The sequence below is a fragment of the Tiliqua scincoides genome, chromosome 3 (genome assembly GCF_035046505.1).
Source record: "Tiliqua scincoides isolate rTilSci1 chromosome 3, rTilSci1.hap2, whole genome shotgun sequence".
Taxonomy (NCBI): Eukaryota; Metazoa; Chordata; class Lepidosauria; order Squamata; family Scincidae; genus Tiliqua; species Tiliqua scincoides.
In genome coordinates this window covers 187,986,703-188,000,872 of record NC_089823.1, presented here as the reverse complement: position 1 = coordinate 188,000,872, position 14,170 = coordinate 187,986,703, and the positions used below count along the sequence as shown (strand labels likewise).

Here is a 14,170-nt window from a genome sequence, read left to right as displayed (position 1 = left end):
CATTTGGTGGGCCGCTGTGAGATACAGGAAGCTGGACTAGATGGGCCTATGGCCTGATCCAGTGGGGCTGTTCTTATGTAATGTGACCGTAGGTGGGAAATATTCTTCCTAAGGCATATTTTGGGTTTTCAAATTAAAATGAACATCTGGTACACCCATAATGTTTCTGTTATTATCCAGGGCAAACGCTTCTATGGATGGTTTGTCTATGGTCAGAACTGAAAATTAGCATGACCTATGAAACAATTGAAGAGTAGTACAATTTTCCTGATAGAACAGCACCACCTACTGACTTGCCAGTATCCCCTCATGCTTTACCCTTGGTGTGTGTTGTAGTGCCATCCTTAGATATTCTTGCACATGAAACCAAAAGTCAACATGAAATGGCACAGTTTTTTAAAGTGGCATGTACAGATGTAGGTTGAAATCAGGAAAGTTGCAACTCTGGAATTTGCTGCCTGAAGTGACTGTTTCATATTGTTTCCTGGTAAGGCTGTCCTGGTTTCCTTATCTTTTTGTTGTTTACAAAAGCAGTCTTCCCCTAGTTCTACTTGCTTTGTCAATTCTAATAAGGCTGTAAGTGTAAGTGGTCTGGAGACTTCTTTCCATCTATTGTCTTGTAGAGGCCATTTGATTAATGCAGACTCTGCTGTGCACAGATTCTCTCTTTGGAGAGAAATCCTGGTCTGTGACAAGATTACAAAGATGTGAGTGCTAAATAGCTTTTTCAAATAATGGCAGTTAAATATAGATTTTGCTGGAGACCATATCATGTATTTCCAAATAACCATTATGGCTAAACTGAGTTTTGTAAACAGTGTAATTCAAGCTCTTCATGTTTATACAAAGAACATTTAAAGCACCTTTAAAAAAAAAAGGATCATAGTAGTAAAGAACAAACAAGCATCACAAGTCTCATCCTCTGAACCTTGCAGAGCTTTTTGTAAAATAAATATGTATTGCTTTTTGTTTGTTTTCTGTGTATATTGATAGCTGCATTGAAGGATGCTCCTGAGTGTGTGTGTGTGGGGGGGGGAGATATATTGCATGTTGTGGGAAGGGGAAATTCTCCAGAATTGCATGGAGGCAGTGGTTTCAACCCACTAGGAATATGTTCTTTTTTTTCTATCTCTCTCCATAGGGGAAAGTAGAAGTTGAGGCTGGAAAAGAAGGAATGAAGTTTGAAGCTGGTGCTTTTTCTTACTATGGAGTGATGGCTCTTACAGCATCCCCAGGTAAGTTCTGTGTCTGAAATTTATTCAGGAACTAATGAATTAAGTATTGGTTGAAATCTGATGTAAATGTTACATGCTAGCAGCCTGTCTGCATAAGCAGCCTGTAGTGGACAGCAGTGTCCACTTAAACCAACAGCAGTGTCTGGTTGTAAAGATGAGTACCACAAAATATTTATTTAAAGAATCTATTGTAGAATTTAGATCTTCTGCCTTGATAGATCAGTCATATTTGACCATCCTATTTTTTGACAAGTTTACTTTTTGTTGAAGACCCATTGCTAGAAGAAAAATCTGTTGCTGAAAGATCTGTCTGAAACCACAGCTCCATTTGTCAATAAGTTAATCTTTCCTGTTAGAGTCTAGAACTCTTAACAGAAATGTGTGAGATGCTGCTATTTTAGATGACATTTTGCAGAGTTGCAGGTTTGCACTGGTCAAGGACTGCAACTGTTGAGAGACTGTGGATGTTTACATCAATTGGAGTTTGCTCATGTTCATGAGTTTTTTGCACTTTGCTAATAGAACTTCACATTGTTAGAATATCTTTACGTGTGTGATTGGTTTTTCGCATTTTTGTTTCTCACAACATATATGTACAGGACTGGCCCAAGACCACCTGGTGTCTGCAGCAGCATGTTGAATGCTGCTCCCCTGTTACATCGTTATATGCCATCTCTTCCCACTCCCTGTTTTGGAAAACAAAGAAGAATGGACCAGAAGAAGAAATGCAGAGGAGAGGATAGTGGTGGGCTAGAGGTTTATTTCCAGTGGAGATGCTCAAAGGCCCTCTAGCTCACCATTCTCCTCTCCCTGTCCTCTTCTTCTCCACCCTTGGCTTCATTTTGGAAAACAAGGAGTGAGAGGAGAAGCAGTGAAAGCAAATGTGTTGATATAGATGTAGGTGTTCCCCATCAATTTGCTGCCTGAGGCTGATCCTGTATATAAAGCTTCTTGATAGGTTAATGTGTAGCTATAGTGTTTTGTCTTTATCCTTCTTTCCAAGAGATAACACAACAACCAGGAACCTGTGCTTGAGAGTAAGCTCCATTAAACACAGTAGGACTTCTGAGTAATCATGCATAGGCTTGCACTATTAGTATGTAAGTCAGTAAAAGGGTAGCATGAGGCAAGCCTTGAATTTCTGTTTTAATATAAGTGGTCTTATATCACCACTTCACTAGATAACTTATTTCTGCTGCTGTTGATGGCGGTATGCTCAGTTTCAGATTTATTTCTTTGTTAGCATATATTGTGGGGTGTCTTTCCCTTTCCCACTTGTTTCCACCATGTGTCTGCTTTTGAAGTGACTGAGAACCCAATCTTATCCTCCCCCCGCATCCACTGGTTCAGCCATGCCAAAAACCGGCACACTGTATCGGGGGACGGGGACAAATGTGGGTTAGGAGGCTTCAGAGGTAAATTTAAAACAGATTTAAATTCAGAAATTTAAATCCCCTTATATCTGTAAACCTTCCAATTTGAAATGGGTCTCCTCAGAGTTGTGCTAGTGATTTTGCATCCTCTTATAAGCCCTCCCATGGACTTACCTGCTCCATTGGGCAGCGAGAGAGATTACAATGTGAGTGGGAAGGTGCCCACCTTCCTGCTAGCATCCTGGACACACACTATTGAGCATGCTGCTGGAGCACCTTTTACAATAGCACTAGTCAGTGCCAGCAGAAGAGGTGGCCAGTAAGTATAGGATTGAATTGTAATTCTTTTTCCAGATGACCTTTGATCACCCCTTTTGTTGAAATGTCTCCTCCGAAAGCAGTATCCTCTTCTCTTGCCACTTGAGAGCAAGGGCAGCCCAACCATGAGACTGGCTGAACCCCTTGTTTCAGGCAGCAAACTGGGGGAATGCAGCAAGCTCATGGGGTTGTACCATGCTCACTGGCCTCTTCCCCAAGTCTGCCACCTCCTTCAGTCCACCAACTACTTGGCCACTCCACCCAGCTGCCCCATCTTCTCAGATACTTTGAGAATGGGAAAGGCTTACCTTCTCCTCCTTCAGCTCTACCACCACTTACTATAAAGGGGTCAGCAGAGCGAATGCTGGGAGCTGAGAGATTCTGCTTCCAGGAATCTTTCCACTGAGCCACTTCAGAAAAAGCAGCTGTGAATTGGTGAAAGAAGATGGATGCAAGGGAATAGCACTGCAACAGGATACAGGTATCCTGTTGTCTTGAGTGCCCCAGAGGCATATAAGAAGAGCCCTGCTGGATCAGGCCAAAGGCCCATCTGGTCCAGATTCCTGTATCTCACAGTGGCCCACCAGGTACCTCAGGGAGCTGCATCCTGGTGCCCTCCCTCACATCTGTCATTCAGAGACAACCTACTTCTAAAATCAGGAGGTTGCATATACCCATCACGGCTTGTAACATGTGATGGACTTTTCCTCCAGAAATTATGGTGGGCCACGGTAAGCTACAGAGAGCTGGACTAAGTGGGTTCTTGACCTGATCCAGCAAGGCTCTTCATATGTTCTAATGATAGGGATGATGAAGGGCATCTGCGTGTGGGGTGTGTGTGGAAGGGCAGTGGAGTGTGCACATGTGTGTGCTTGTAGAGATCATGGGTGGATGGTGGAATTTGGGGGTGGGCTTGAGTGGTACTTCTTCCTGGGAGATGTAAAAACATGTGTCTGCTTCATACATAATTGGATATTTAAAGTACCTGTAGGAGGGCCTTATTTTCTTGCTGTTATTTTTTACTGTAACAGTCTGGGTATTGTCTTTATCCTGGTAGCATCTGGATTGCTTGGGTAGGATGAACTCATAAAGAAATATGCAGTTCTTGCTGCAGATTTTTCTTGCATTCTATTTACAACTATTATTTGCCTTTGACAACTAGGACGCTCAAGATTTTAGGCCCTTCTTTTCCTGCTTTTCTTCCACTGGCAAAAATAAGGGCAACAAAATGACTTGTTTGATTTTTGCAAAACTTTGGGTTGCCTAATGGAATGAACTACTCTTAGTACTCTGTGTTCTTATAAAACACACTGAGAGTGAATGTCTGGAAATTTCACCTTTGAAATGTGCTGGTTTACCTTTATTCTCAGTTGGTTTCACTGTCTGTTAGGTTTAGTAATTAGGGAACATGTATAGTCTGCTGACTTCTAAAATTTTAAATATAATTTTGAGTAATTTTCCAATCACTCTTTCATAGTTTTTTATTCCCTTATACTTTTCTTTAATTTGAATTGTTTTTTATTTCTCCATTGTGTGAGAATTGATCTTCCCCTTGGTGTCCTCCTTAGTCCTGATCTCATCTCTTTTTTTTCTCTCCCTCTTCTAGTTCCCTTATCCCTGTCTCGTACCTTTGTTGTCAGCAGAACAGAATTATTAGCAGCAGGTTCTCCAGGTAAAAGTGCATGATTCTTGATCATCCTATCTGTAACTTTACGCTAACCCCAAATCTAACCAGCAACAGTTTGTATTTATCTGATACCTTTTTTTTATTGGAGGAATGCAGGAGAGGACTTTTCCTGACAGGTAGGTGGAGTGAGCTTACCTTTGTGATTAGTTAATAACTAAATGTTGAAATAAAAGTACAGACTTCTTCAAAATGTATTTGTTTGTGGAAAGTTATTCCTTAACTACGGACACTGATTGCTTCCTTCCTTTAAAAAAAAGGGGAAAAAAACAAAGTTATGTTTTAGTTTCTAATAATGTACAATATGCACTGTTGTCCCCCCATCTGGCTTATGTGCAGTCCCACATGTAGGAATGTTTCTGCATAGGTGAGACCTTCATTCTAGCTCTGACTCCCTCCCGATCACCCATGCACAGTAACATTCCCTGCAGGGGATGATTTTGTAGATTAGCAACTTGCTGCTCAGTTTTCTTTTTGGTCTCCTGGACAGTAGCAACAGGAAAGGGGCCTTTCTTCCTTTACAGGGTTTTGTGAATTGCTCTCCTTTTGGGAGTCATCTTGCTAGCATGGCATGTAGGGCCTTCCTCAAAAAGCATTGTGAATGTGCAAGTAAACTCCCTGAACTGTGCAGACTCATAGTCTTTGTCTTGGCCAGGGGTTGTCTCTTCAACACTTGCAAGCACTGTCAAAACTTATTTATAATGCCAGAGAACCGAGAGGTCAAAATCTCAAATGCATCACAGGAAACATAGTGAGGCAACTGGGCGTATGGTGTCTTGAAGAGAAATGTTTGAGGCCTGTATGGTAGGAATTGTCCAATATCTGAAAGGCTGCCAAGAAGAAAAAGGGAAGAGTGCAAATGTAACCAGGATCTCTGAGAGACGGATAAAGAAGTTAAATGGGTTCATTGTTTCAGCAGAGAAGACATAAGTTAGATACTGCTTATAAGTAAAAACATCCATCACTCATTTGTGAATTTGCTTATTTGAAAAAAATTATACCCCATCTTTCCCCTCCCTGTGGGACTGAGTGTGTTTTTACACTTAGGATTAGGGAAGTTGTGACATCTTGGGTTTTTAAGGTGAGATTGAATAAAATACATGTCATGAATGATAATTAAGGTGTAGCGAATTCCTCAATTGAGAGAGCTACATATGTGAATGTATTGGATCCATGTGATGATTTGCTGGAGCATGCAAAAATGATTGTACCCTGATAGTGGAGCTAAAGCTTTTGCATTTGTGTTTTCTCCATATAGACAACTTTGCCTTTTGAATGTATTTAGTAATGAGTTCTTTTGTTTGGTGTTTTTATTTTCACATGTACTTTCATCCTCCTCACTGCTAATTTTCACTTTACAACTACATGAAATTTGTAATAACAAATTTTAATGTATTTTGCTGTTTCTTAACAAATGTCCCCGTCCTCCGAGAAGACCTCTGGCTTCTTCCAGGTGCCTGCTGGATACAGCGTTATCTGCTTTGGCACTGCTGATCCAGCAGGCACCAGGAAGCTCAAGATTGGGCTGCCCACTGTAAAACACTGCACAACAGTGGTTCTCACACATTTAGCACTGGGACCCACTTTTTAGAATGATAATCTGTCAGAACTCTCCAGAAGTGATGTCATGACTGGAAGTGACATCATCAAGCAGGAAAATTTTTAACAATCCTAGGTTGCAATCCTACCCACACGTACCCAGGAGTAAGTCCCATTTACTATCATTGTTAAAAGCATATACACAGTAGCCTTTTAAAAGTACAGATGTGTAACATTTCCCCAAATGCAGTCAAATGAAATTGGCTTGCGACCCACCTAGTGGGTCCCAACCCACAGTTGAGAAACCCTTCTGCACAATAAATGCAATGTAACGTAACGTGTTGGCAGAGAGAAAACATAACCAAACGAATGCAGCAAAAACTGACAAATCTCCAAATGTTAGAGAAGATAAATGAGCCTTTCGCGGACTCTAGCACATAGGTAGAAAGGGCACCATTCTGATTTTCAGTGATTTTCACATACAGGTACCACCACAGTGTTGCTGCCAGTCAAGCCTCTGATGGCAACAGTGGTGGCACCTACAGGAAGACCTCTTCTGACCTCATGGGAAGGACTGCTTCATAAGGAGGAGGAGGAGATGAAATTAGCGTAGACTTCAGCATTGAGCAAGCTTGGAGCCCTCTAGGATGCTCCTGGACCAACGCTGTGAATCATTTTGGAGATTTCCTTTCTTGGATGCTGAGACCCAAATTTGCATGCCCTTCATTTGTTTTTCTCCCTCAGGAAACCCTGTTACTAAGTTTTTATGCGAATGTTAGCAAGCTGCCTTGAGCTTTCTGCTGGGTTAGGAAAGGCCAGGGTAGAAATGTTTTTAAATATATAAAATTCCATGCAGCTGGTCAACCCTTTGGTGAGGTAGGCATTGAATTAACTTGGAGTGAGCGTCTATGTGACTAGCATAAATGATGATTGATCAATAGAAGCAATCCAACGTGGGACTATTTTCCCTACTGGGAGAGGGTTATCCTCCTGTGTTGTTGATATCAGAACTTAACCTGTCCTTATGAGTATTTTACTTTTAAAAATATATTTCTGTGTCTTTGCATGCTGTTGAAGAGAAATGTCAACATGTCAGTACATCTTTGTGCATGTGAATAGAGCTATTACAGGGTCAAATGTACTATATATAATAGGCCTTGAGGAACTGGTATATGCTTGCCTTGCCTTGCTTTATTCACTCTTCCTTTGCATCTTTGCTCTCTTCTCTACTGGTTTATTCACATTCTCACATGAACTGGCTTTTCCCAATATTTAATTATCTTCCCTGATAATGAAGTGCATGAACTATAGCAGCATGAAACCTTTTTGCAGCAGTGAATGTGAAGCAGGAGGCTCCACTCAGGCTGCAATAAATAGGGGCAAGGAATTCTGGGGTGGGCTTCCCCTTGACACCTGAGTGATTCTCAACAGTACATCTGAGTTGCTTGCTTCTGTTTTCAGAATACCTCTAACCTTGTACTACTAATTCATTAAAAGTGTCAGCTTCCTACTGCCTATAAGCTTACGAACTAGAATTAGGCTCTTTCCAATTTCTGGGCCTCTGGCAGTATAAGAAATCAACTTTTCTGCACAAACAGGGATCTACCTTAGGGCGCAATCCTAATGCCTTATGTCAGTGCTTTCCAGCACTGACATAAGGGCAATGCAGCTCTGAGGTAAGGGAACAAACATTCTCTTACTTTGAGGAGGCCTCCTTGAGTGACACCCAGCTGCAGGATGCAGCACACATCCCATTGGCACCACTATGCCAGTCCTGGAATGCACTGACATAAGGGGTTAGGATTGCGCCCTTAGTGGTCTGGGCTGATTCAACTAGCCTGACACTTTACCAGGAATGTCATTGATGACAACATTGAGTGGCACTAAAGACTATCAGGACTGAGTGCATTTCTCACTTCTCTGCTGAGTAATATGTTGAGGTTCATCTGCTGATTTTATTCCATTGGTCTCTTTTTGTTATGAAGTTGTGTGGCAGCTGGGAATGAATAAGGATTGTGTAAACATGCTGTTTATAGTTATTGGTGATTGTTTTATTGGTATTGGCTTTTGTAAGGATGAATTTTTTAAATACAAAAAGGTTTGTCATGCCGTAAGCTTTTGAGGCGGCTAAACAGCCACCGGGTAGATGGGACTTGTTAGCCTGGGAAGGCAGCTCATCTGAGAGAAGGAAAACTGATCCCAAACCTCCACTGCCTTGTGGCTACATCCAGTTATGGAAAAGGCTTCAGGAGTCAACCTTGAGGCAAAATCCGGAGTCCCTGAGGCAGTTCACAGCTGCACACAGTCACATTCTGGCAACTCCTGCGACGCCGCTGGAACCAACTGTATTGGCTTCTGCCTTTCCATTGGACCATTTCAGTGACGTGGAGAGGGGGGATTTGCTGCATGGGTAACAGTCTATCCTCCATATCTACTTTACCCAGGCTTCGCGCACTGGAGAGGAACCACTATTCAGAGTGTGATACCATAGTCTTCCGAGACTGAAGGATGCCAGCAAGCTTTTGAGGATTAAAGCTTTGGGTTATCCTTTGTGTTATGCATTGTGTTATCCTTGGCATGCACACAGAGAGAGAGAGAGAGAACAAAAGTTTGAATTAGTGGGCCCAAATGGCCATACAATGCAAAGGACAGTCTGTGACAATTCTCTGTAAAGATTAAATGTATACAAGGTAAGTATAGTGACCATTCACAGCAGCAAAAATTTTAATAGGGCAGACTTTTTTTGTTTTAACATATGCTAATTTAACAGCTGTAGAGGGAGAGGAAACTATTATTGAGGCCTAAAAGAATGAAAATTACTGATAGTTCAGCAGTTTCATATTGGATTCTCCCTTTTAAGTTTCTTTGTTGAGGAATGATGACTCTGGGTCAGCAAAAGAATGTCCTGGGAAACCAAAATGTTCTCCCAACCTGTTCTGAATATTGCTTTCTTTATTACAGATTTGTATCAGTTTAGTGATTCGTGCAGAAACTGAAGTGTTTGTGCAATATAGAAAACAGGACATTGTTGGCAGGTGATGGGCTATGAGAAGATGAATGAGCTTCTAATCAAGTGACTGAGTTTATTTGGCTCTGAAATAGTGTTGCCTGGAGGTATCTGGGAACAGAGTTGGCACCTAGCTTTGCACCTGGTTTTCTTTCTCTCTATTATGGACCTGTTGTTCGCAAGTATTTGGTTTGGACCTTCCTGTGTTGTCATGTATTACTCGTACATAAATGATTGTTGTGCTTATTGTAAGCTTAACATAGAATTGTCACAGACTGTACCTATAGCACAGCAATTTTCAACCGCTGTGCCGTAGCACGTTGGTGTGCTTCAAATGGTCCGAAGGTGTTGCAGGAGTTTGGGGAGGGTCCTTTATTAGTAGGTATTTTAGTATTCTGTGATCTTTCCTAGAAAAAGATCATGTGCAAGTTTTGACCCATGCAGCTTCTTTACGTCACCGTGTTTTTTCCAAGCCTGTGAAACTCCAGGTGGCTCAGCAGCACCAAGCTTCCCATCCAAACGGGGGAGTCAACGCTGTTATGTACCAACCAAAGTCAGGAAATGCATTAGTAGTTCCACAATTTCATATTGGATTCTCCCTTTCAAGTTTCTTTGTTGAGGAATGATGACTTTAACCAAGCAGACCAATCAAAAGCCCAAAAGAGGCACTGTTACAGTTTTTTGGAAGTAGTTGGTTACATTAGGAGACGGACAAAAATCTTATCGATTTAATTCCATCAAATTTGGGATTGATGAGAAAACTCATTGAAAAGCATTTTCAGCATTGATGAGTATTTCCTGTCACTTGATGTATCTTCCTCAGACACATCCTTGGGTGAGATGTCTGTATTAGGTGTGTGCAAGTCAGCAACTGTTTCAGAAGAAACTGAGTTGACAGAAATCGGAAATAATAGAGAACTGAAACACTCATCAACACAATGATCGCAATTGTCGTCACTGAACTTTGAAACACTTGTGCTTGTTTTTAAACTATTAAATATATCCTTATAAATATTAAATATTAAATCACAGCTTCTAACACATCATGGAAATCCTCCCCCCATTCAACTTCTTTTCTCTGTACCTGAAGGTGTGTTTGTATGGGTTCACCATAGCTGCTTCCCCTCCTATGTGGCATCAGCTTCCGTGTAGACACAGTTGTCAAGACAGTCTGTACTGTATTCACCATTGTGGTGGAAAAGTGAAACAGGTCCAGACCATTCCCTTATGTTTAGTTCATTGTTGTTTATTATTATTCCCTTATCTTATGTTTAGTTCATTGTTGCTTTTTCAGTCTAATTTTTTTAATGTGTGTAGAGAGAGGGTTAAAGAAAAAAAAATGGTCACAGATGAGCGTCTTTGTAATATGGGGCTGTTCTGATATCTATGATGCTTGAAACCTGACTAGTGCCCAAGAGGCCTGAGGTTTTGCCAGGTTGGCATCTATCCTTTACCTGCAAGATGAAGAAGGGTATCTTGTGCCTAGTTTTTTTTATAACCTACCTACAGGAATTTTCAAAATCTTGAATGGGAACTGTAACATAGGAAGTGACCTTAAGTGGGTATAGAACAGATGTATCTGAAGAGATATTAAATGTTTTGTGCTCTAGGCTTCCAGTGCTACACTCTCGCCAACTGGCTGTGACCATTCAGTTAAAATGAAAGTTATGTTTCTTGGGTCACCTGTACATTTTAATATTGCATTTTTAATCTTGGCAACTGGGATCAGACTCTTGTCATTTCATTCTTCTGCATTAACTAGCTGATGGTCTTTGGGCAAGTTTCATAATTTTATAGATACTATAAATGGAAACCCTTTTAGAAGTAAAACTTTGGGTACACTGAATGTGAAATAGCCTCACCAAGTAACAAAGTTCCTGTAATAGGTACAAAATTAGATCCCACTGTATTATGGTAACTTATATTTATAATGCAAATAAAAATAAAGCTTAACACAATAAAATCAGAAGACATGTTTTTGTGGGTGTTTTGAAGTTGTACCTTGCAGTGATACAGCTCCTGCAACCAACCATTTCCACAGGAAGGCTTAGCCAAAGGGAATACATCTGCCTAATCATATGAGTGTAGTATTGAATTGACTATTAGTCAGGTAACCCTCCAGGCTATTCTGTTAACTGGTGTGAGTTTCTAGGGCTTAAATTGTGTTAAAGCTTCATTTCTTGCATGAATGTTCTTTTTCTCTCCCCTTTGTACCAGCTGAAAACAAGTCACCACCTCGTCCTTGTGGCTTGAATCATTCCGACTCTCTTAGCAGAGGGGATCGCATTGATACAGTGACTCCAACGCTGGGGAACAGCAACAACCAGCTCAACTCCTCATTTGTTCAAGTTTATGTTCCAGACTACTCAGTGAGAGCCATCTCAGACATTCAGTATGTCAAGGTAAGAAAGGGGAAATGTGAAGCTGGTGAGGTAGGCTGTCCATGAACTGTGGCTGCTACTCACTGTTGTACCTGTGGGGGAGGATTGGGGAGCAAATGCCCCAGGCAGCACCCCATGAAGTGCGACCCTTCTTCCCTGCCACCTTTTTTTTTCTGGCACCGGGGCCAGGTTCACAATTACTGTTACTCAGTCATGCTCCTGCACTGTTAAAGCAGTCAAAATCTGGAAGCGACAGTTCCTAACTGCTGCAACTCTTCACTTTTTCTATTGAAAGATGACCCCCCCCCACCTTCCCCAGCCCTGAACAAAATTACATACTACTTTGGCTGATGTGTGTTCCTCAAAGAGATCATGCTAAAATAATGCAAATGTAGAGAGCATTTATGGCTGATAAACCATGTAGGAGAATGCTCACTGATTATCAACTGCACATACTCTCCTTGGCCCCCTTCCCACTTGTCAGTACTCCTTGCAAATACTCCTACCTCTATGTTAGCATTCTGAAACCATCAAAAGATTTGGGAACATTGTATACTAAACTTGAACTACCTATCATTTTTTTGTATGCAGGCCACCTTGAGAGATCGGTAATAGCATACATATAGCGTATTTCAAGGTTCAAAGCATTTCACAAATGTAATACGGAAAATCCCTATCTACCAACTCATCTATATTAAACAGCCATGTTTATGGGTCTGTTCAATGTATTTTTTAAAATGCTGTGACCTGTGTTATGTATCAACTGGACATGTATATTCACCAGTCTCATCAGGGACAAAAATGTGTGATTTGAAAAGTTTGAGGAGACCTTAGAAAGGATCTCTCTGTGGTCTTTTTCTGCATCCTACTCCTCAGTCCACAGTTTCACGAAGTTGTAAATCCTTGTGACTTTTCTCACACTTTTATGATTTCATTAAAAGTAGTAATATACAGCGTAATGCGAAAGTTCAGATTCTCGGTACTGAATCAATTAGTTGTAAGAAACTTGGAATTCTGTTAAAATGTGAGCATTATTGCTCACTCTTAGGATGAATCCAATCACCTTCTACTATTGGAGACAATGCTTAAAAATAGGGACAGGTGTATAAAAAAAATCCATATTCACTATGAACTAGAACAGGGGTCTCCAAACTTTTTGGCCAGAGGACCACACAAAATATCTGGCGCAGTGCTGAGGGCCAGAAACAAATTTAAATATAAAATTTAAATAAATGAATTAGAGCTGGAACTTAGATGAATGAATAAATGAATGAGTGGGCTCATTCACTCAGCCTCTCTGGCCCTCAGAACACCCTCCAGGTGCAATCAGAGCACAGCTCTGGTCATGTTCAGTTGAGTGGGCTAGAGACTTTCAGGGGACAAGAGGCTGACTGCGGGCCAGATAGAGGCTCGCTGCGGGCTGCATCTGGCCCCCAGGCCGGGGTTTGAAGACTCCTGAACTAGAAGATCAGAGGCCTGTGAAAATATACTTACTGGTTTAGCACATTTTCTCTTTGTGCTAACAAAACTATCATCATGTTTATCACACCCCCAAAGATGGAGATCTGCATGATTTGATTTTGATTTGAATTGAGGCAACCAGGAAAAAAAGGGATCAGCTGAGGTTTATGAAAAAGTCCTGGTTGAAATGTCCTTCTAAATCTAGAAGCAACAAATGCGGTATTAATTGTGGACTTCTCATTTTGTATCCCTTCATGTTCTTGGTGTAGATCTCAAGGCAGCAATACCAAAATGCCCTAATGGCATCTCGGATGGACAAAACACCTCAATCCTCAGACAGTGAAACCACTAAAATAGAACTGACTCTTACAGAACTGCATGATGGTTTGCCAGATGAGACGGCAAATCTACTGAATGAACAGAACTGTGTAACTCATAACAAGTCCAACCACAGTATGCACAGTGATGGAGCCATCTAGGAACTGACGGTCACCATCTCCCTCTTCCTCCACCCCAATCCTCTTATTCATCAGGACCAGTCTTCATCCCTTCCCCTTGCCTTCTACCTGATTGCAAACACCATTAGTATGTGCTGCTTAAGCTGTGCTGTATCCAGTGCTCTGAGACCAAAGACCTTATGCTTGTCTTGGGAGAAGAAAGAAGAAACTGAAAGAAAGGGGGGCTCAGAGAGCGAAACAGATGCAGAAAAAAGCCACAGTTGCCTAAGCCAAGCATGGAAACGGCAACACTCCTCTGGGGCGAATGGCAAAATTCTTCCTAGTGGAGCAGAATCACTTTTATTTTCCCAGCTGTGTTGTTGATCCTTCTAAATGTATGGAGAAAAGTTTAAACCAACAGCTGTGGTTTATTTTTTCAAGAGAGATCATGTTTTGTTTTTTAAAAAGTATTTTGCAGTTTTAAATGTTGCAGGACCTTCCCAATTGAGCTGTATTGTACTGTTTGTGAATTTGCCCTCATGTTTTTGACTGTTTCTTATCTTCCTGTTTCCTCTTGTTGAAATGGCAAAGTGGTACAAGAATGTATTTGTTTTGTAAAGAACAAAAATGAATGCTATCTAAGGAACCTCTGGCATATCTCTATTGTGAGACTAGGGAAAAGCCGGTATGTTTAACCATCTCTGGAGAAGGAGTCATTTTGGGGTTGCGTATGCA

The 14,170-nt window shown here is 41.2% G+C and overlaps 1 protein-coding gene across 1 annotated transcript in view; it reads left to right on the top strand.

The window, feature by feature from the left end:
• CNNM2 (cyclin and CBS domain divalent metal cation transport mediator 2) overlaps positions 1-13,708 on the top strand; it is a 138,584-nt gene extending 124,876 nt beyond the window's left edge. Inside the window, exons 5-8 of the mRNA XM_066621472.1 lie at positions 1,142-1,235; positions 4,533-4,598; positions 11,374-11,558; positions 13,268-13,708. Coding sequence (XP_066477569.1) covers positions 1,142-1,235; positions 4,533-4,598; positions 11,374-11,558; positions 13,268-13,477 — 555 coding nt within the window. The 3' untranslated portion in view covers positions 13,478-13,708. The remainder of the gene's footprint in view (positions 1-1,141; positions 1,236-4,532; positions 4,599-11,373; positions 11,559-13,267) is intronic.
• The last annotated feature ends 462 nt before the right edge of the window (positions 13,709-14,170 follow it).